The sequence below is a fragment of the Hyperolius riggenbachi genome, chromosome 6 (assembly GCF_040937935.1).
Source record: "Hyperolius riggenbachi isolate aHypRig1 chromosome 6, aHypRig1.pri, whole genome shotgun sequence".
NCBI lineage: Eukaryota > Metazoa > Chordata > Amphibia > Anura > Hyperoliidae > Hyperolius > Hyperolius riggenbachi.
In genome coordinates this window covers 133,006,299-133,026,775 of record NC_090651.1, presented here as the reverse complement: position 1 = coordinate 133,026,775, position 20,477 = coordinate 133,006,299, and the positions used below count along the sequence as shown (strand labels likewise).

The 20,477-nt window shown below is 43.4% G+C and overlaps 1 protein-coding gene across 1 annotated transcript in view; it reads left to right on the top strand.

The window, feature by feature from the left end:
* The window catches only part of RGS5 (regulator of G protein signaling 5), a 233,328-nt gene that overhangs the window by 106,380 nt on the left and 106,471 nt on the right, over positions 1-20,477 (top strand). Inside the window, exon 2 of the mRNA XM_068239953.1 lies at positions 18,070-18,180. Coding sequence (XP_068096054.1) covers positions 18,070-18,180 — 111 coding nt within the window. The remainder of the gene's footprint in view (positions 1-18,069; positions 18,181-20,477) is intronic.

Here is a 20,477-nt window from a genome sequence, read left to right as displayed (position 1 = left end):
TTAAACTTCCAGTTAAAGGCCTTTTCACACAGAGGCCTACAGTATAGTTCCGTGGAGATAGGGGCGTGGTCTGAATAAGAGATTATGCCAATGTCTGCACTCTGTGTTTCTGAAAGCAAATCATGTGAAATAAGTATATAATCTATTCTCGAGTACATCGCATGAAGCGGAGAATAAAACGTAAAATCTTTGGCATTTGGGTTGAGCAGCCTCCATACGTCTACCAGTTGTCTTTCTCTTAGGGCTCTTTTCAATCTGTTTAGTTTGTGATGGGAGATGAAAGATTTTCCATAAGAGGTATCTATTTCTGGGTTCAGGGTTATATTGAGATCGCCCCCTATAATTAAACTACCTTCACGGAATGTGTCCAGTTTTTCTAAGAAATTTAGCAGGAAAGTAACCTGGTTTACGTTAGGGGCATACAGGGAGCATATGGTATGCTTTTGCTGATTGAGGAGGCATTTTATCATGATACTTCTACCCTGGTCATCTGTTTCTATTTCAATATCTGTAGCTGGTACGTTTTTGCTCAAGAGAACTGCGACTCCTTTTGTCTTGGAATCAGGTGAGTTGCTAGTATACAGGGATTGAAAATGTTTATTGGTTAGCTTCGGAATTTTAGTCCCTTTAAAGTGTGTTTCCTGAATTAACACTATGTCTGCCTTTTTCTTCCACATATCATGTAGAAGTGCAGTCCTCTTTTCAGGAATGTTTAACCCCCTGGCGTTGATCGATACTATTTTTAAGTTTGTCATTGATATGCATCACTATTGTAGAGCTGAGAATGAACACCTCGCATCCCGGAAGGTAAAACATAACAGAATAAAATTAACATCCAAACATTATGCTGAGTAGTGAGCCAAGGCCATCCTTCAGTGATATCAGTCTCTAGGACTGCCCTATGTGGGAAGGAAAATAGCATGACGGTCATGTCCCGTCCGAGGCCCCCCCACTCTAATAAGTTTAAGTATGAATGAGGCTTACTATTAACTACCTTATCAGTAAAAATTGTAGAAAGAACCACCTAAACCCGAACTATCCCCCTTATAGTGGGTATGGGTTTATATCTTAGATCAACTTAGGTTGTAAAGAACATTTCTCTGTATGCTGTTATAGATGCTTAATCCGGAGACTATAATCTAATCTCTAGTATAGAAATAAATAGGTGTCAGATCACGTGGGTCAGGTGAGGTTCGAGGGGAAGAGGGGGGCAGGGACCCCTGAGCACACAAGAAGCCTCATATACTGGGTAGTGGTCTTGTTCTCTATGGCAATTATAATCAATGTGCGTTTGTATTGCAAATCTACACTGCGTTCCCTGAGCTATAATGTTTGAGATCTCAGATGGCGCCACAATTTTAAAATTAAACATATGAGAGCATAAATCCTATTACTTCAAGGTACATAAGCATATACAAAAGTTAAGCTAGCTCAAAGGCATTCAGATAGCAAGAAGATCTTTGCCTCACATTTTCACATAATATTATGACATCATATCAGTTGTAACGGAGTGCAATTGTCCCATATTAATAAGGGTCAGCTTAACCACTAGGAGAACATAGGCCTGAGCGTGTATTGTAAGCTCGTGCGCTTTGCAAATAGGCCTCAGTTGTCTTTAAACTGTACAAGTCCAGACCGTAAGTGGCCAGCTGCTCTTTCTTGCTGACATATATATCTGTTTGTTCGTGGCTTAAGTAATTCGCCATCCGATATTTCTCGCCCAGAGTATACCTAGATAGGCCGCAAACCCCTCTTCCCATTACCCAGGTCCCCCCGCCCCACCTAACTAGGATCCCACTAGCTTAGCGATTACAAAATTACTCCACTTATCTGCATCTAAGTAGCTCCGTTAGTCGTCTCCTCTAGACTTGTTCCGTGCCTGCCGTTGCCTCCGTGTGCGTTGCGGAAGGCCAAGGAAAAGCTGCTCCGGCTTCCATTCTGGTACTTCGGTCTCCGGCACCCCCAGTGAGCGGAACAACTCCGGTAGATCTGCCGGGGTACGCAAAATGAAAGATTTCCCCTCCAGGGTGATTTGTAGCTGGAAGGGGAACCCCCACTTGTATACCGCTCCCCTCTCCTGTAGCTCCTTCAGCAGCGGTTGCAGCGCTCTTCTTTGGGCTAGCGTACAGGGCGCCAAATCTTGAAACAGGCTCAGTTGGTTGCCCTCATAGAGAATTTCTATCCGCTGTCTTGCCGCCTTCATGATGTTTTCTTTAAGTGGAAAGTGGTGGATCCTACAGACCACATCTCGGGGTGGATCGTCTGCAGTTGGTTTTGCACGTAGGGCTCGGTGTATACGGTCCATTTGAATGGCTGTATCTTCTGGGTTACCCAAGAGGCCGTTGAAGATGGCCGTCACCGTGGACGTTAGCTGGTCCGCCTCTACGGATTCCGGCAGGCCCCGAAGTCGGATGTTGTTCCGGCGGCTCCGATTTTGTAAGTCCTCTATGCCGGTTCTCATCATGGTGTTCAAGGTTGTTTGGCGTGTCTGAGACTCCTTAAGTGCTGCTAGATCTTCTTGTAAGGCTTGAATATTGACCTCTGCTGCTGTGATACGGGCGCTGTTGTCAGTCACCGTCGTTGCTAACGATTGGAGCTCAGCTCTTGTGCTCGCCGTGATTTTTTCTGCCAGCTCTGTGAGGTCGTTTTTCGTGGGGAGGCTGTGGAGATAGTCCCGTATTTCATTTAAGGAGCGGGTAGTAGCCTCATTGACGTCTTCCTTTGCTTTGGCTCCTCTCGTGGCGGGAGTGTCGGCCATCTTGGGCTCCGGAGTGGCAGGGCGCGTTAGAAACTTTGACACGGATTGCTGGGTCAGTTTTTCTTTTTTAGGTGTTTTGTTGGTGGTATTCTTTTTCTTGGGGTCTCCGGGCATACTTTAGGTGGTTTCTGCCTCCGTAAGTGCCGTCGGACAGGTAGTTTAAGCTGTTAGAGTGAGGAGCTCCGTCCAGATAGGTCCTTACGCCGCCATGGCTAGCTCCGCCCCCCTGGGACACTATTTTTTAACCACTTCCGGATTCTCGGTGCGTATATATACGCCCCTGAATCCTGAAGTGTATTCCATGGAAACGGACGCTCGTATGAGCGGCCGTTCCATGTCAGTTCACGGAGGGTGTCTACCTTCCCCGGTGTTTACATGTATACGTAGAGGAGATCGGTGATCCCCGGCCTCTGATTGGCCGGGGATCACCGGCATCTGATAGGCTAAAGCCTATCCCATCAGGCGCAGGACGGAAATCCGTCCTGCGCCGCTCACAGGGGGAGGGAGAGGGAGGGAAGGGGAAGGAGGCCAGGAAGCGCTGCGGAGGGGGACTTTGAAGAGCCCCCCCCCCCCGCAAGCGCGAGCAGCCGGCGGCGATCAGACCCCCCCCCCAGCAGGACATCCCCCTAGTGGGGAAAAAAGGGGGGAAGTCTGATCGGCCTGGCTGCTATCTGATCTGTGCTGTGGGCTGGAGAGCCCACGCAGCACAGATCAGCACAAAATTTCATGGTATAGAAGTGGTTAAACAAGAGAAGGAGGTTGAGCGCAAGTACAGAGATTTGCAGTCTGAGCATCATATCATTTAAAGAGGAACTCCAGTAAAAAATTATAATAAAACAAAGTACTTCATTTTTACAATATTTATGAATAAATGATTTAGTCAGTGTTTGTAAAATATTTTCTCTCTCTGATTTACATTCTGACATTTATCACATGGTGAAATTTTTACTGCTGGCAGGTGATGTCAGTGGAAGGAGATGCTGCTTGCTTTTTTTTTTTTGCAACAGTTGTTATTTCCCACAATGCAACAAGGCTCCCACAGCGTGATGTCAGGACCATGGTCCTGACATCACACTGTGGGAGGGGTTTCACCACAATATCAGCCATACAAAGCCCCCTGATGATCTGTTTGAGAAAAGGAATAAATTCTTAGTCACGGTTTCTCTTTGATGCTGCTAGAGTCACCTGGCTTTGCACTATGAATCAAGTTAGGTCTTATACAGTTGTGTTCAAAATTATTCAACCCCCACTGAAATTGAGTGTTTTGGCCAGTTTGGCATTGATTTTGATCATTTCAGTCATCTTGTTTACAATGAAATCAAAGAGGCACTTGTAAGTCAGACAAATATAACATAACATCTATAATAATATAACCACAAATGTCTTTTCTGTGCTCACATCATTATCAGTTTTATTCAACCCCCAAGTGACATTCATTCTTAGTACTTAGTACAATATCCTTTTCCAGGTATATAACAGCTTTTAAACGTGAAGCATAGCTTGACACAAGTGTCTTGCAGCGATCTACGGGTATCTTAGCCCATTCTTCATGGGCAAAAGCCTCCAGTTCAGTCACATTCTTAGGCTTGCGCGCTGCAACTGCTTTCTTTAAGTACCACCAGAGGTTCTCGATCGGATTTAAGTCTGGTGACTGCGATAGCCACTCCAAAATGTTCCAGCCTTTAAAGAGGAGCTGTTAGGTATAAGGTCTCAGAGAAAATAAACACATATATCAGTAGCTAAATATTGGCTGTACTTACATTACATATGCATTTCCCTGTCCACGTTTGTACTTCACAGAATTTTTATATAGTATTTGCAGAGAATGATGCTCCTGACAGCTCATGGCAGGTTCCATGTTTGTCTGTCTCCTATGAAGCCAATTGTGATGTCATATCCTCCCTGCTTCCTGATGATTCCACTCACAGAAAACCTCGTAATGAATAACACTACTGTGCAGTGAATATTAATTAGCCATGTGGCTAGGAACAATAGCGGACTCCTGCAGTGTACTCTGCCCAGAGATTTATCAGTGCTGTGCGTCATCCAAAATCTCCTGGTACTGAAGATAATTCATGGTACCCTGCACACGCCGAAGCTTCCCTGTACCTGCAGAAGCAAAACCCAAAGCATGATATAACCCCCCCCCCCCCCGCCGCCATGCTTCACAGTAGGCAAGGTGTTCTTTTTTATTCATAGGCTTTGTTCTTCCTCCTCCAAACATAGTGTTGATCCATGGGCCCAAACAGTTCTAATTTTGTTTCATCAGTCCACAGAACACTATCTCAAAACTTTTGTGGTTTGTCCACATGACTTTTGGTATACTGCAGTCAACTCTTCTTATTCTTTGAAGACAGCAAGCTGGTGCGGCTGGGAGTTCTGGCATGGAGGCCATCATTACGCAGTGTGCACCTTATTGTCTGAGCTGAAACTTCAGTACCCGCATCTGACAAATCTTTTTTCAGTTCCTGAGCAGTCACACGGGGACTTTTCTCCACTTTGCGCTTCAGGTAGCGCACAGCAGTCAAAGTCAGCATCTTCTTTCTGCCACGAACAGGTAGCGTTTCAACAGTGCCCTTTGCCTTGAATTTGCGAATGATGCTTCTTATGGTGTCTCTTGCTATGTTTAACATCTTTGCAATCTTCTTATAGCCATTGCCCTTTCTGTGAACAGAAATCACCTCTTCTATTGTCTTCCTGGACCATTCTCTTGACTTCACCATGTTTGTAAACACACCAGTAAATGTCTAGAAGGAGCTGAGGATCACAGTCATTTTAAATCTGCCTAATTGGTGCTTATTATGCTTGATTGCTGCTCGTTAACATCCACAGGTGTTTTCAATACCTGATCGAAAACACTTAAATGAACCTTTGTTGTTAAGAGTGGTAGTCTTTAAGGGGTTGAATAATTGTGTCAATGAAGAAATCACAAAAAAATCATTTAATACTGTATTACAAAAACAATTGATGTCATTTTAGTTGCATTTGGTTCTTTAAAAAGTCCTTGTAAGATTTCATTCTGAACACAATTACAAATGTACACTAAATTACATAAAACCCTTTACAGCATTGGAGGTTGAATAATTTTGAACACAACTGTACATGAATGATACATATGAGTGTAGTGCAACATTCCTTTTTGAGCTCTGCTATTTGTGGGAAAGTCTATAGTGGGCTCAGAGATTGGCATCAGGCAGTGCTACATTGTGAGACATGTCTGTATGTTGACAGACTCCACCCCAGCTAGAGACTATTGATTATTACCGTAAATACAGCATAGTAAAATGTATTCTCCCAGCGATGGAACTGATTGCTTGGGCTGGTGCACACCAAGAACGCTTCTGAGCGCTTTTTGAAACACTATCACTTTGAAAAAGTGCTTGGCTAAAGTAGTTGTATGGGATGGATCACACCAAAGCGATGTGATTTTTTTCCCAAACGTGTGTCCTGCAGCATTTTTTAAGCAACTCAGCTTCAATGTTCAGTGTAGGAAAAGAGGAAAATCGCTCTAAAGAACTCTACAACAGAGTGATTTTCCAATCTTTTTTTTTTGCAAAAGCTGTTCACTTTTAAAGTGTACAAAAAGTAAAAAATTGCTATACCACAATGCTTCAAAAATCCTTAGGCATAACTAGAAAATCACTAGGCTCATGCCTGGAATAGCTTAGGAAAAACGCTTCTAAAGACGTTTGCGATTACGCTAGCGATTTTTTGTGTGCACTGGCCTTTAAACATGTTATTTAATTTATGGTATTATTATATGTTTTATGCTCATTGTATGGTATTTTATTTTTATTAGTTCCACTTATAAAGTGCATAGGAAGTATACAATACTCTGAAAAACTACAGGCATTTCTATGGTGTAGAAAGTATGGTATGTGCTCTGAACATCATACCGGCCATACTATTTCAGATGCCCACTATATACCAACTAGTGGAGTAGCTACTAAGTCATGGGGCCCAGTGAAAAGTTTACCCTGGGCCCTCCTAGCCATGCATATATGTTGACTGCATAGTATAGAGCACCAGTACCTGCTTTGCCAAGGCAGCCACAGTATGAGTTGGATGTAGACAAAATGTGAAGACGCAAAAAACATAATTGGAAGAAAGAACGATGACTCCACCTGGATGAGTTGCAAACTTTGCTTTACTTTATATCACAGTAACAGGAAGCACTCCATTTTGATTATCAAGACCTTCATCATGAGCATTTGATGAAGGTCTTGATGACTGAAACGTTGTGCTTGCTGTTACTGTAATATAAAGTAAAGCAAAGGTCGGTCGGCCCCCCCTCTAGGTCTCTGGTGGGCCCCCCCCTCCTTGTCTGAGAGAGATCCAATTGCTGCCTGCAGCACAAAAATTCTCTTCTCAGTGCTGTAATCACTCATGCTGAGAGCAGTGGTGTAGCTAAGGAACTGTAGGCCTCGATGCAAATTTTACAATGGGGCCCCCCAAGCACTCTATATATAACAATTGATCAATTGATACGACGCACCAAAACCTTCCAATGGCAACTACAGTGTCAGAGATGCAAGAAGGGGATGGGGAATAGCTTGTTAATGAGTACTAATGTTCAAAGTATCTATACAAGTGATTATTATGAGAATAGGACCAATAGAGAAGTAATACTGTAGTTGAGGGAGGGCCCTTCAGGGCCCCTTTGGCCCAAGGGCACCGATGCGGTTGCAACCTCTGCAACCTCTGCGGTCGTAACCTCTGCAAAGTAGGACATTACTTTATATTGAAGGAGGGGACTCTATGCAAAGTTTTGCTGGACAGCAGTGTCTCTGAATTACTATGCTGCTAAGATCATGTACATTTGGCCCTGTCCATAATACATCATGACCACGCCCACCTTCCGGTGCCTGGCCACGCCCTTTTTTCACGGCAATCATGGGATGTGTGGGCCCCAGGTTGAAATTTCTTTGGTGGGCCCCCAGTGTCCCAGTCCGACCCTGCTGGGACATATAATCTCTTATTGTGTAACGATTGAATGAAGTTAAATACTAATTGAATGCAATGAACATCCTCACTGTCTGATTGTTGGATGTGTTGATCGGGGAGGAAGGGCACAGGAGACAGGCAGAGGAAGCAGGGGTCTGAGTACAAATGGTGGTTCTGTCACTAAGCGGTTCTGTAACTAAGGGGTGTATTGCTTGGGGGGGGGGGATTGAAACTCTTGATTTTAATCACATCTTCTGCCAATTTTTGATCACAAAGAGGGTGCCATTATATTTTTTGTTTGATATCATGATTTGTTACCGTAATTGCAAGATTTAGTTTGACTGATTTTAAGCTGATATGGGGGTTAAGTTATCTAAAAGACAGGAGTCAGATCCTGGTCCCGGGGCACAAGTTCTGTGCTTTCCATTGGTCCTCTATCTTCATTAGATACACCACATTGGATGTGCATGTTGTATTCAGTCAATTAAAAGTTTACAAAATGCATTGTTGGAAAAGTCATGCTGTTGTGTACATTTTTATAGTGATGGAATGTTGGTGTGTATATTGTATGAGCAATATACTTGCATTGATGTTTTCCTACTGGCAATACTGTGGGGTAGTGGATTGCCCCAGTGCTAGAGTTTTTGGTTCAAATCTTAGCCAGGACACTGTTATAAACTGTTCTTATCACCTTGCTTCGACACCATCGTCTCACAGACTGTGAGATCACTTGACTCTCCACACAGCAAACAGGAAATAGACTTTCTCAGGCTTCTCCAATGTTTCCGTTATTTATTCAAGTCACAGAAAGACAGATAGATACAGTCATCATATCCTAGCTATGCAAATCTTCATGTTGCATTATAAGCTCATGATTAGACTCCCTGCGGAAGTCTATCAGGTACCTTCTTGCTAACCTACGTTCCACTAAACTACCTATGTACAGCAAACATTATATCAGATTACATAAAGGAAGAACATGCTTAGAGGTCCAAGTCGGCCTTGCGAGCTAGTGCAGAAGGAAGAAGCAGAAGTGCCTTCTCCATTGCTCGCTCCAGATTTAATACCGACTAGGAAAGAGTTAAATATGACATCATCTTCGCCACCCCCTATATCAGTCTATTGGTGGACCCACTCATGGTGTCATCATACCCGCCTACTCGATTAATAATCAATGAGGCACTTGACCCAGATGCAGGACCGTGGATGTTTAGTAAACATGGCCAATGTTTTCTGTTCCTGTGGTTGAGGTCAGAGTAGTCCGATGGCCTTCTTTAGGAACATGTTCTCAGTATCTGCGTGTATCTTCTGCTACACGCAGACCCTGAGATGCCTCTGCCTGCATCACCAAACCTCTATCTATTTTAAAGGCATACACTGCGGACAAGCCTTTTACATAAAACTCAGGCCAAGTAACTGAGGCCTACTTAAATTATAACAATCCCCCCTAAAACGGCTTGACCCGCAGATCCCAGCGTCTGAACCTCCCAGTACCTGGTTTCTTTCTTGTATGTTTCACTTTTCGATGTTCGTGCTCACACAACTTCTCTGCTCTAGGCGGTTACCCCTGGAAGAGAGAGAGCAAGACCTCTTGGTCTTCCTGTAACCAGGCTCTCTGGGGAGGCCCTACTTCTAAGTCCCTCAATACCACATGCTCAGCATTTGCGTCACTTGCGTACCACTCACAAACTTGCATGACCACAGAAAAGTGAAACTCGTTTGTTTGTTACAAAACGGAGCAGTGCCAGGTGCCTTCTAAAAGAGCGCCTTTATACAATCAGCTCCTAGGTACTACTAAACCTATACCCGTAACCCTGTTGATCCCTTAATTTAAACTATTGGTTCAGTAGATTGTTTATGAGGCACCAATCTCTGGACCAGGTTAATTTATTTTACGTAATTTTAACCCGCAACCTCACCTGGACAATGATGCCTAAAGTTGTCATCCCCATCCAGACGACCAGTGGGTGTAGAAAGAACTTTGGAACTGCAGATGCCCCGTCCGAGTGTCCCTGGAACATCACCGGAACCTTTGTCCTCCAGGGCAGACTGGAACTCACCTGCTCATTTTTGTGTTCTACCTCGTTAAGATCACCTGTATCATGGTGAAATCTTACCTCTAACTTAGTGTACTGTTTGTTTAACCTTTGTAACAAAATGTGGTCGTCTTGGATCAAACCCTGTTCCCCTTTGTCCCATGTCGGGTTCTCTTTCAGGACGGGAACTACCCGTGAAACTTTGACCTTTAGAGTTCTCTTAACAATCTGAGAAACAACGTCATCAAACCTGGATGACAGGATCCATATGGGATCTCCACTCACACAATATGTTCCCCTTGGAAACTCCCCCTTATCGGAACAATTATGAGAATATACCTTGAATGTATCACTAGACCTTATGTTAAAAAACCAAACCTTTCCTTCAGGCACCGGAACTATTGGTTTGGCTTCAGGGTGGATCTTTTGAATGGTAGCCTCGCATTCTGCGTTATTGAGCCTGCAGGCTTCTTCACTAAATTTGGCTTGCCCCGGCCAACGCAGATACTTCTGCAAGAATTGCCCGCATGAGGACAACTCTACTTGTTTCACCTCCCTGTCTAGCACCAAAAAAGGTTGACCTCTCAGGTCCTGGTGTAAGACACGGGTTGAGGTGGGGACTAAGGAAGTAGCGGTGCCTAAAGGAATGTTGCACCGTTTCCATTTGTTCACCCAAACATCTCGAAGCTGCCATGCAAAAGATCCTTCTCCAGAAAAATTAATATACCTCCCCTTGTCCAATCTCTCGCTGACAAAATATGTCCCCAGCTGTCCTGATTGGACCTCTTCCCCCCTTACGTCCTGAGGCACAATATGTACCTGAGGTCGGGAAGACTGTACTCTCTGCAATCTTTTGATTAAGAGTACCTCTTCACTTACCCAACTATCATGAGGATAAGCTGCTGCATGTGGACTGTGTAATATCGTCCCCTGTTGTGACCCGTGTGGTGTGAATGGGGTTCCCTGTGTGGGCTTTCCCTCCCCCGGGACCGCTCTCCCCACCCTCTTTGTCACCTGGAAATGTGGCTTGAGCTCGATTTTTACTTCTTGTTTCGAGAACCACCCACCCTCGGCTTTCCAGCCTTTACGTGTGTAAAGTTGTTTCAGAGGCACTCTCTGTTGGTAGCTCCAGAGTGTGATGTTGTCCCTTGCGTCTCTCTGGTAAGAGAATTGACGCCCCCTGCTCGTTCCTCTCCAATCTGGAACCATCTCACTCTGCATAACCAAGACAAGGTACCCCTGAATCACACACTCCACCTTTTGCATGTACCCATTGTACTGCAATGTACCTTTTAACAAACCTTTGGATCGGTGCATCGATTCTGGGAGTGTGGCATTCAATAGCAGATTTACACTGCCATTAAATTCCCACTGCCCGCACACTTGACCCTTCAGACCTTTCACCCACCTTGTGCCATGAAATTTGCTTTCTCCTGGCACAAGTGCTCTTTTCCTCCGTCCCTGCATGGTCCATCTGTGCCAAGCGGAGGGAGGTGTGAAAGGATCAGTACCTTTGTCACCCAACATTAACATGCTTGGGCCTTGCATTCTCATTAACCCCTTATTATACATGAGAATGTCCTCTCTTCGTTCTCCTAGGACGGAATGGCAACCTAGGATCACTATCAGCATGGTACTCTTCATTATAAAAGCACCACCCTGGGAAAGAAAAACATTAGCACTTTGCATTATGCTTTGCTCCGACAGTTTTGTTAGTCTCTTTCCGATCTCTGAAATCTCGTGTTTTAGTCTCTTTCCGATTTCAGGAATCTCGTGTTTTAGTCTCTTTCCAATTTCAGGAATCTCGTGTTTTAGTCTCTTTCCGATTTCAGGAATCTCGTGTTCCTCCAAGCTTAGATCGGCATCTGGAACCTTTCGCTTATCCGACTGACATCTCCATCTTTGCTGCCAGCACTGCATCTGTCTCAAATCCATATTGCCAAACACCTGAAATCGAAATACAAACAAATCAATTCTTATTAATGATTTGGGATTCGCCCTGCGGCTTGTACTCTTTACACTTTAGATTGATCAATATATATCGTAATTGATCTCGTTGCTTTATGGTTCTCATGAACTCTGTTTACTCTTATTGGTAGATTGGAGTTAAACTTCACCCCCCTACCTCAGTACACCTGTTTTAAATATGCTCCCGCGGACTTCACCTTTGGAAGCTCGCTTCACCTTTGGAAGCTCTCACCCCATTGCAGCTCACTCCACATCCCCCCTTATCTGTCCATGCGCGGCCGTCGCATGCACAGATTACGGATGCCACACCTGATGCTGCTTTGCAGGTGAGCCTGCAATGCTCTTACTCATTATCGCATTTACTTATCTAGAACTTCATCGCGATACCAGCTCTGCTAGAAGTTCTGTGTGTTGTACCCTCTGATCCATGTTTGCCGTGCCACTACCCCCAGACTTCACAAAAAAAAACGGCTGCCTCCCTGTAGGAAGGAGCACTTTGCACTTAAACTACACAGGGTGCAGGGCTAAGCATACCAGCGTCACATGCCTGTATGCAGATCCCTGAATGCCCACTTGGTAGGTAGTCACATGGCAAACACCGTACTGATACACTGTCACTCTGTAAACGGCAATTTTATCATCTGTATAATTGCCCCATGAACTGTTGTCAGTCCTTGTTCTTTGTGCTACAATTGATAGGAACTGGAAAAAACATATTTGACCAATCAGTGGACGAAAAAAAACGCACACAAAAACAGCTCCAGCCCAGCATAGACCTCTCAGTCCAGCTCTGGCCCTGTTCACGACAAAACCGGAAAAAAACGTTACCGCTCTGCAGAAGCGGCGACGGAAACCCGAATTGGTCAACTCCCTTTTTTCCAACTCCGGCACCCCCCTGATGCACTGTCCCCCCCTATACTCTATTGGGAACTCATGCTGCACCACCCATTAAGGTGCCCCACTTACAGGAATAATCCCATAAGCAACCCAGTACAGACCCTTTCCTGATCTGCACTGCTACGTGTGTCCCCGCACCTAGCTGGGAAACACTTCCTATTCTGGCATTCCTTTCCATGGACCCAGGGAAAAGCTCTGGGGAAATACTTTGAGAACCGAGACACACAGGAGAATGTCTCTGTATTTCTACCCCCCTTCCTTTCAGCTGCTCTGCCCGGAGCCGCGAGCACAGCCTGACGTGACGTGGATCCCCCAGCCCCTCCTCCCCCCCTGCCATGACGTGTGGGGGCCATGACTCACGGGGGCGGGCTCTCTCCACTTCCGCCATTTTGAGTCCTGGACTGCCAGCCAAGATGGCTGCTCCCATAGCAGCCTCTCGTTCCTATAACCTTAGGAAAGAACACAAACCTCAGACAGAACAAACATTTGTTATTCATAGTTACACAGCATCTATACATTTTACCGAGAGTCAGCCTTCCGCTACCTATACTCTCTGGGACGCTTGCCAAACTTGAGACAAACCGCGTCACAGCTGCAATGCTAAATATTTTACATCCTACCATCACCCAGGAACGTGGAACCCTCTCCCTCCTCACAAAACATCAGAACAACAGAACAACAGACGAGCTGGCTGAACAACATAACAGATGCAGATATTTACAAGCATGTTAGCAGCTCTGACTGGAAATAGATAAGCTTGCACCTCTCACTCCACTCCTCTCTATCACCTCTCCCTCACATCCAGTACTAACAGAAGCACCGCTGGCTTATCTCCTGCTGCGGGGGACCCCCCCCCTTTTTCCCAGCCTCTGTAGAGACAGGGAGAGAAGAGAAGAGAAAAAAAAAACCCAATCGACTTCTTTCCAGCAAAAACATGCCTGCGACAAATGCAGAGATAACCACTACGTAAATATACAACAGCCCGCAGCCACCATGCTGCAATTAACACAGAATATACACATTAACACATTATCCTCCTCTCATACAATAAAGATAATGCAACACAACAACGTAAAACATACTTGCCTGAGCAGAAGACTTTGTAAGCCTGCGAATTCGACCAGCTTTTGGCAACTTTCCACGACACTGAGTGGATCTCTGGAACTACTGAGCGTCAGCTCTGTGTACCCACACTGGCTCAGCGGATCAATCTCCAGCGGCAGCTGCCAGCCAGCCTCGGAGCTTCCAGACACCTGCGATCCGGTTTAGGCTAGGACTGATGTGCACTGTCAGTCTAAGTTTAACATCCACGAGTGTCGCCGCTGGTTCCCCCGAATTGCAGCCCGTGCCCGTGTGTGCTCGGCTCCCACACACTACTCACACCAGCTTATCAGTCTCAGCTTGATAAGCTTTACAGTCCGTGTCCGTCTATTCCGCTTGTTTTGCTGTGGAATATCTTGAAACCACTTTCTTCGGCCCCGGCCCCGTCTGCCTGTTTTGCTAGGCAGGGAAGGATTTCAGGCACCACTGTTATAAACTGTTCTTATCACCTTGCTTCGACACCATCGTCTCACAGACTGTGAGATCACTTGACTCTCCACACAGCAAACAGGAAATAGACTTTCTCAGGCTTCTCCAATGTTTCCGTTATTTATTCAAGTCACAGAAAGACAGATAGATACAGTCATCATATCCTAGCTATGCAAATCTTCATGTTGCATTATAAGCTCATGATTAGACTCCCTGCGGAAGTCTATCAGGTACCTTCTTGCTAACCTACGTTCCACTAAACTACCTATGTACAGCAAACATTATATCAGATTACATAAAGGAAGAACATGCTTAGAGGTCCAAGTCGGCCTTGCGAGCTAGTGCAGAAGGAAGAAGCAGAAGTGCCTTCTCCATTGCTCGCTCCAGATTTAATACCGACTAGGAAAGAGTTAAATATGACATCATCTTCGCCACCCCCTATATCAGTCTATTGGTGGACCCACTCATGGTGTCATCATACCCGCCTACTCGATTAATAATCAATGAGGCACTTGACCCAGATGCAGGACCGTGGATGTTTAGTAAACATGGCCAATGTTTTCTGTTCCTGTGGTTGAGGTCAGAGTAGTCCGATGGCCTTCTTTAGGAACATGTTCTCAGTATCTGCGTGTATCTTCTGCTACACGCAGACCCTGAGATGCCTCTGCCTGCATCACCAAACCTCTATCTATTTTAAAGGCATACACTGCGGACAAGCCTTTTACATAAAACTCAGGCCAAGTAACTAAGGCCTACTTAAATTATAACAGACACTACATGGAGTCTGCATATTCTCCCTGTGTCTGCTTGGTACATCCCAAAAACACAGTGGCAGGTTAATTGGCTTCCTTGCAAAACTAGCTTGAGGTAGGTTAATTGGATTGTCCACATGATTAGCCCACACTATGATACTAATATTAGGCCTTTATTATAGCAGTTCACTAAAATCTTGTACACATGTATGCGGATCACAACTCGATCCCTCAGGTGACAGTGCTGGTAAGGCCTGGTGCACACCGAGCGGTTTTTGAAGCGATCCGCAAACTGCTTCTGCCTTGGAAAACTCTTGGCTAATGTATTTCAATGGGATGGTGCACACCTGCGGTTTGCGTTTTTAGCAAACCGCAAACGTGGGTCCTGCAGCACTTTTGAAGTTTGCAGAAGCATTTCTGCCTCAATTTAAAGTATAGGAAAAGCTCTAACCGCTCTGGAAAATGCTAGATCAGAGTGGTTTTCCAGGTGTTTTTGTTACAGAAGCTGTTCAATAACAGCTTTTGCTGTAACAATATTTATAATCTGCTACACAAAAACGCTCCCAAAAACGCTAGGTATGTTTAGAAAACGTCTCTAAACATGTCTAGAATCGCTCTGAAATCAGCTCCAAAAACCTATAGCGTTTTGAGGATCTGCAAGCGGTTTTGGTGTGTACTGGGCCTCAGAGTCTGTACAGATCCGTCACTAGCCTACAGGCATTCTGTTGCTATGCAGGGCTGAGGGGGGCTGATGAAGCAGGGGACAAATTGAGTGGCACAGAGCAGATGGTGTGAGTAATGAGAACAATACCCATTTGTGGACAATCTTTTGAATGCTGTACATGTGGCAACTAAGTGATAAATATAAGAGTGTATGGACTTCAGGCCTTATTCAATTCACTTTTTCACTGGAGTTTTCTCCTAGGAGATTTTTATCTTCTATTTAAAATGACTACTCAGCACTCTGCAACTGTAAAGGTCGCAAAAAAGTAGGTGATCAGGTACTATCAAAATTATTTTGAGTGTTTTCTTGCTTGCTGGTGGTGTAAAAGGCATTGTATTAATAATTTTGAACATATCACCTAGGAGAAAAAGTTAATTGCATATGGGCCCCTGTCAATTAAATGCCTTTTCAGCCACCACCAAGCAAGAAAATACTCACTCATTTTAATAGTATTTTTTCACCTACTTGTTTTGGTACCTTTTTAATTGCAAAGTGCTGAAAAGGTATTTTATTTATTTTCCCATGTGAGATAACGGAGGAGAACGGAGGAGATATTGAATTTGCGCTTGTCTCTCTGGAAGTTGAAGTGCAAGAAAATTAGAGGTGATTATTGGGCTACTTTCACACTGGAGCATTGTGTTCCCTGTAAAAACAGAATGGCGATGGAATAGGAAAAGTTGCATTGCATGTTATAGAAAATATGCTTCAGTGCAACTGTACCTGCCCACGTTATGTGGTACCGCACTGCATGCATTACATTATGCCAACAGATCAGTCGCACTGCAATGCTAACATGCCAATGTCAATGTATTATTACAATATAATTGCATTTCATTAGCAATGTGATTATATTATCCAACACAATGCCCCAGAGTGAAAATAGCCTTAAAGCCATTCCCAAATTAAGTTATCATGATTCCTTAGTTTATTGATATATTTAGACCCTGTTAAGAAACCAGTCTAGCACACGGTTTAGAAACAAAGCAATCCCTTCAGTTTATACATTGCCAAAATAAAGGTATTGATAAATATCACTTCAGCACTTTGGCTTTGAGAGGAAATAAAATACAGCTATTTGCTAAGAGTTTCAATCTGAAAATGCTAAATGGGTATGTCACTACCTGATGCCAATCAAATGATTAGGTCAGATGTGGGAAAAAATTACAACATGATAAGAATTTGTGAGCAGTCTGTATTCCAACCACAGTACCATTCCCATGCTTAAAAAAAAAATCAATTTTGGAAACCCATGGCTAGTTGCACATTGGAATGAAAAGATCACATTAATACAATAAAATTTTAACAAAATTGATTTACAAAGATACTTGAATGGCACTGATTTGTGTTTATACTAATATTTAAAGAGGAACTGTAACCAAGGATTGAACTTCATCCCAATCAGTAGCTGATGCTGGTTCCAGACTTTTCCCATGAGAAATCTTTACCTTTTCTCAAACAGATCATGAGGGGGCTCTGTGAGGCTGATATTGTGGTGAAACCCCTCCCACAGTGTGATGTCAGCACCTACCGTGTTTCCCAGAATATATGACAGTGTCTTAAATTATTTTAGGGGACAAAGTAAGTACTAGGGCTTTTTTTGGGGGGGGGGGTGGCTTCAGGAGGGGTGGACGCTATGTGTATGGGGAGGTGTACAGTCTCTTACCGCACCTCCTATATGGCTGCGTCCCCGTCCGTTCACGTATAATTGCTCCAGTATTTAGCAAGTAAGCGTAGACCTCCGCAAAGGGACGTGACCATGCTCCCCTATGTCACAATCAATGTGTGCCAGGGACGCATCAGCCCGCCCGTCAACATTGATTATGGCAGGGGGGGTGCGGTCACGTCCCTTTGTGGAGGTCTCTGCAATTACATGCTAAATACCGGAGCAATTATATGAGAACGGAGGGGGACGCAGTCACATGGGAGGTGCGGTAAGAGACTGTACACCTCCCCATACACATAGCGTCCACCCCTCCCGAAGCCTCTCTTTAGCTAGGTCTTAGTTTTGGGGGAGGTCTTATATTTCAGGCCTGCTTGAAATATAAGCTAGGGCTTAATTTTGGGGGAGGTTTTAATTTAGGGGAAACATGGTAAGTACTGACATCACACTGTGGGAACCTTGTTGCATTGTGGGAAATAACAGCTGTTTTCAACTGCCAAAAAAAGCAGCATCTCCTTCCACAGACATCACCTGCCAGCAGTAAAGATGTCGCCATGTGATAAATTTCAGAATGTAAATAAGGGAGAGGAAAGATTTTACAATGGGCTAAATCATTTATAAATAATTATTGTAAACATTAAGCATTTTTTTCATTAAGTTATTTTCACTGCAGTTCTTTAAGGAAAATGGAAATTATAATTAAATCCAAAATTGTTATAAATGGAGTATACCATTTATAGAGATATGTGATTCAGACCGATGAAAAGTTTGGTATAATTGATTTCTCTTTTCTTATCTAGAGCCAAGGAGATAAAGACTAAGCTTGGGACTCTCCTCCAGAAGCCTGAAACTGCCATCGACTTAATTATCCCCTACCCTGAGAAGCCTGAGAAAGCAATCAAGGCAACCAAGTAGGTTTCTTTGTGTGTTTAATGGACTGTCAGGTGTATGTCTATACTGATATTTGTCTTTGTGCTCTCACAGATCCAAACGCTGCTTGTGTGAGTTTGTTTTATATCGGAAGCCTCTTGTAAAGACACATTGACAAAGTAAAATACAATAAAAAATAGTAATAATAATAATGGTTAAAAAAGCGTCATGTTTAATTATACTTTCAAGTATCTCTCTATAGAGATGGCCAATTACATTCAAATAGTTCTAGTTTGCAAGCAAATGTTATGCAAACCGTATGCAACTTGAAATGAAGCCAATCAAAAACAAAATGAAGTCCGTTTGAGTGGCACAATATAAAACTGCATACGATTTGCATTAAAGGGAACCTGAAGCGAGGAAAATTATTTAAAATAAACACATGACGTAGCATGAATATTACATACTTACTTCACCGTCAGAAGAGGGAAACCGAGAGCCCAATATAGTGTAGTAAGTACTGCAAAAATGGATATATGTAAAGAGTACAATAAGTATATATACTCACAAGACAGGGTTACCTCCAGGCAACCACTGTATAGGCAGGTGAGGAGATTATCCTGTCCCCACTCAGGAATAAGAAGTCGCTCTCTGTAGACAGGAAAAAGGGGTATCCCCCTCCACCAAGGGTGGATAATTAATATTATGTAGAAAGAACTGAGGCGCCAGCAGGATAAAATCGGGTAATAAAACATTTAAAAGTGCTTTGGAGGCAGCGGTGGACTTACCTCCTGTAAGCAGACACTATAAACTGTCAGTTCAAATCTAAATAAATTTTATTGGCATACTCCAAGGGGGTCGCAACGCGTTTCACAGGTGTAAACCTGCTTCCTCAGGCAATATGACATAGAAGCATACGACTAGGGACAAAGGCAAAAGTAGATGTACATCAGAACCAAATCACTGTATAAAGATATAGTAAATAAACATAGGCGTACCATATTAGTGTATTGTGTAATGTAGATAGAAACATATGCATGTATGCATGGTGTGTCTGTGGGTATAGGTGGTGGTGGAAGCGATTATGTCCTTCTGCCTCCGCTCCCCTTCTTCTACTTGCCGGTCTGTGCTCAGGGCGGTCGCCCTGCCCGCACTGCCCAAGAAACTGCCTTGCTATGCGCATTGTGTGCAGTCATGCTGTACATGGATGTAAGGCTGATTTCTTTCTCGTTCTTCAGGCCTGTTCCTTCCTGTTGCTGGCTGTCAGCAGGTGCCCTGCATAAGTAATGTCTGTATTCTGATCATTACTCTAATCACCTTGCTAAATGACACAGCTATATTGAATATGGTGACTCTGATACCTCTATAATCCAATTGTGGAGCAATTATTGGCTGACTGTGAAATATCCTGCAGAACATCTAATTTGATTCTGTTTTCCTGCTAAAGGGTTCAGACCTGGGGCCAAAGTGTCAGTTGTCATTGCATACAATTGTTGAGGAAGGAAGTCTAATGCATACACTCAAAATAAACTTTAGACCTGGAAAAAAAAAAGAAATCACAGGGAACGATTAGCTGGCTTTTTAAACTTTGATAATAATGATAAATTAAATCCATTTAGTGTAGATTCTATAAAAAACTATATCAGCAGAGAGAGTGTATAAGACATTTCTTCTCAAATAGTCAATGTACTATACAATCTAATTGTACAATCATTAAAAGACCACAGGTATACAAGCAAATCAATCGATTTTCCAATTTTTCAGCTAAAAATGATTAATCATATAAGAAACCAAAAATTATTTTCTGAATTTTTATTTCACATAAATTGGATCGGGTTTGTTGGAAAAATGGGTACTTAGCCGTTAGCCGGGCGCATCCGGCAGGTGACGACAAAACTCCACCAGAGTTACATCTTTCCTTACTATCCATGGTGGCCTGGAGGGGAAACAGTAGTTAGCGCCACCTGCCGGATGCACCCGGCTAACGGATAAGTACCGAAAAATGAGATAGAAAAATATAAAAATGTGAAAGATTTATTAGATTTTTTTTTATTTTTTTTTTATGTAATTTTATCAGATTGTATAACATATGGCAGATGTTTAATTTGAATCTGAAGTCAACCTGAAAAAAAAATATATTGTGAATGGTTGCATCCTATACAGTTAATATAAAAGCTGACTTAGCTGAGACTTAGCTGAATGAATGAATATATATATATATATATATATATATATATATATATATATATACACATACATATATATATCAATTTGTCGTTATTGTAGTAAGCCACCTCCCCCTTTTTCTCTTTTATTTGTTTTTAACTCAGTTTTATAC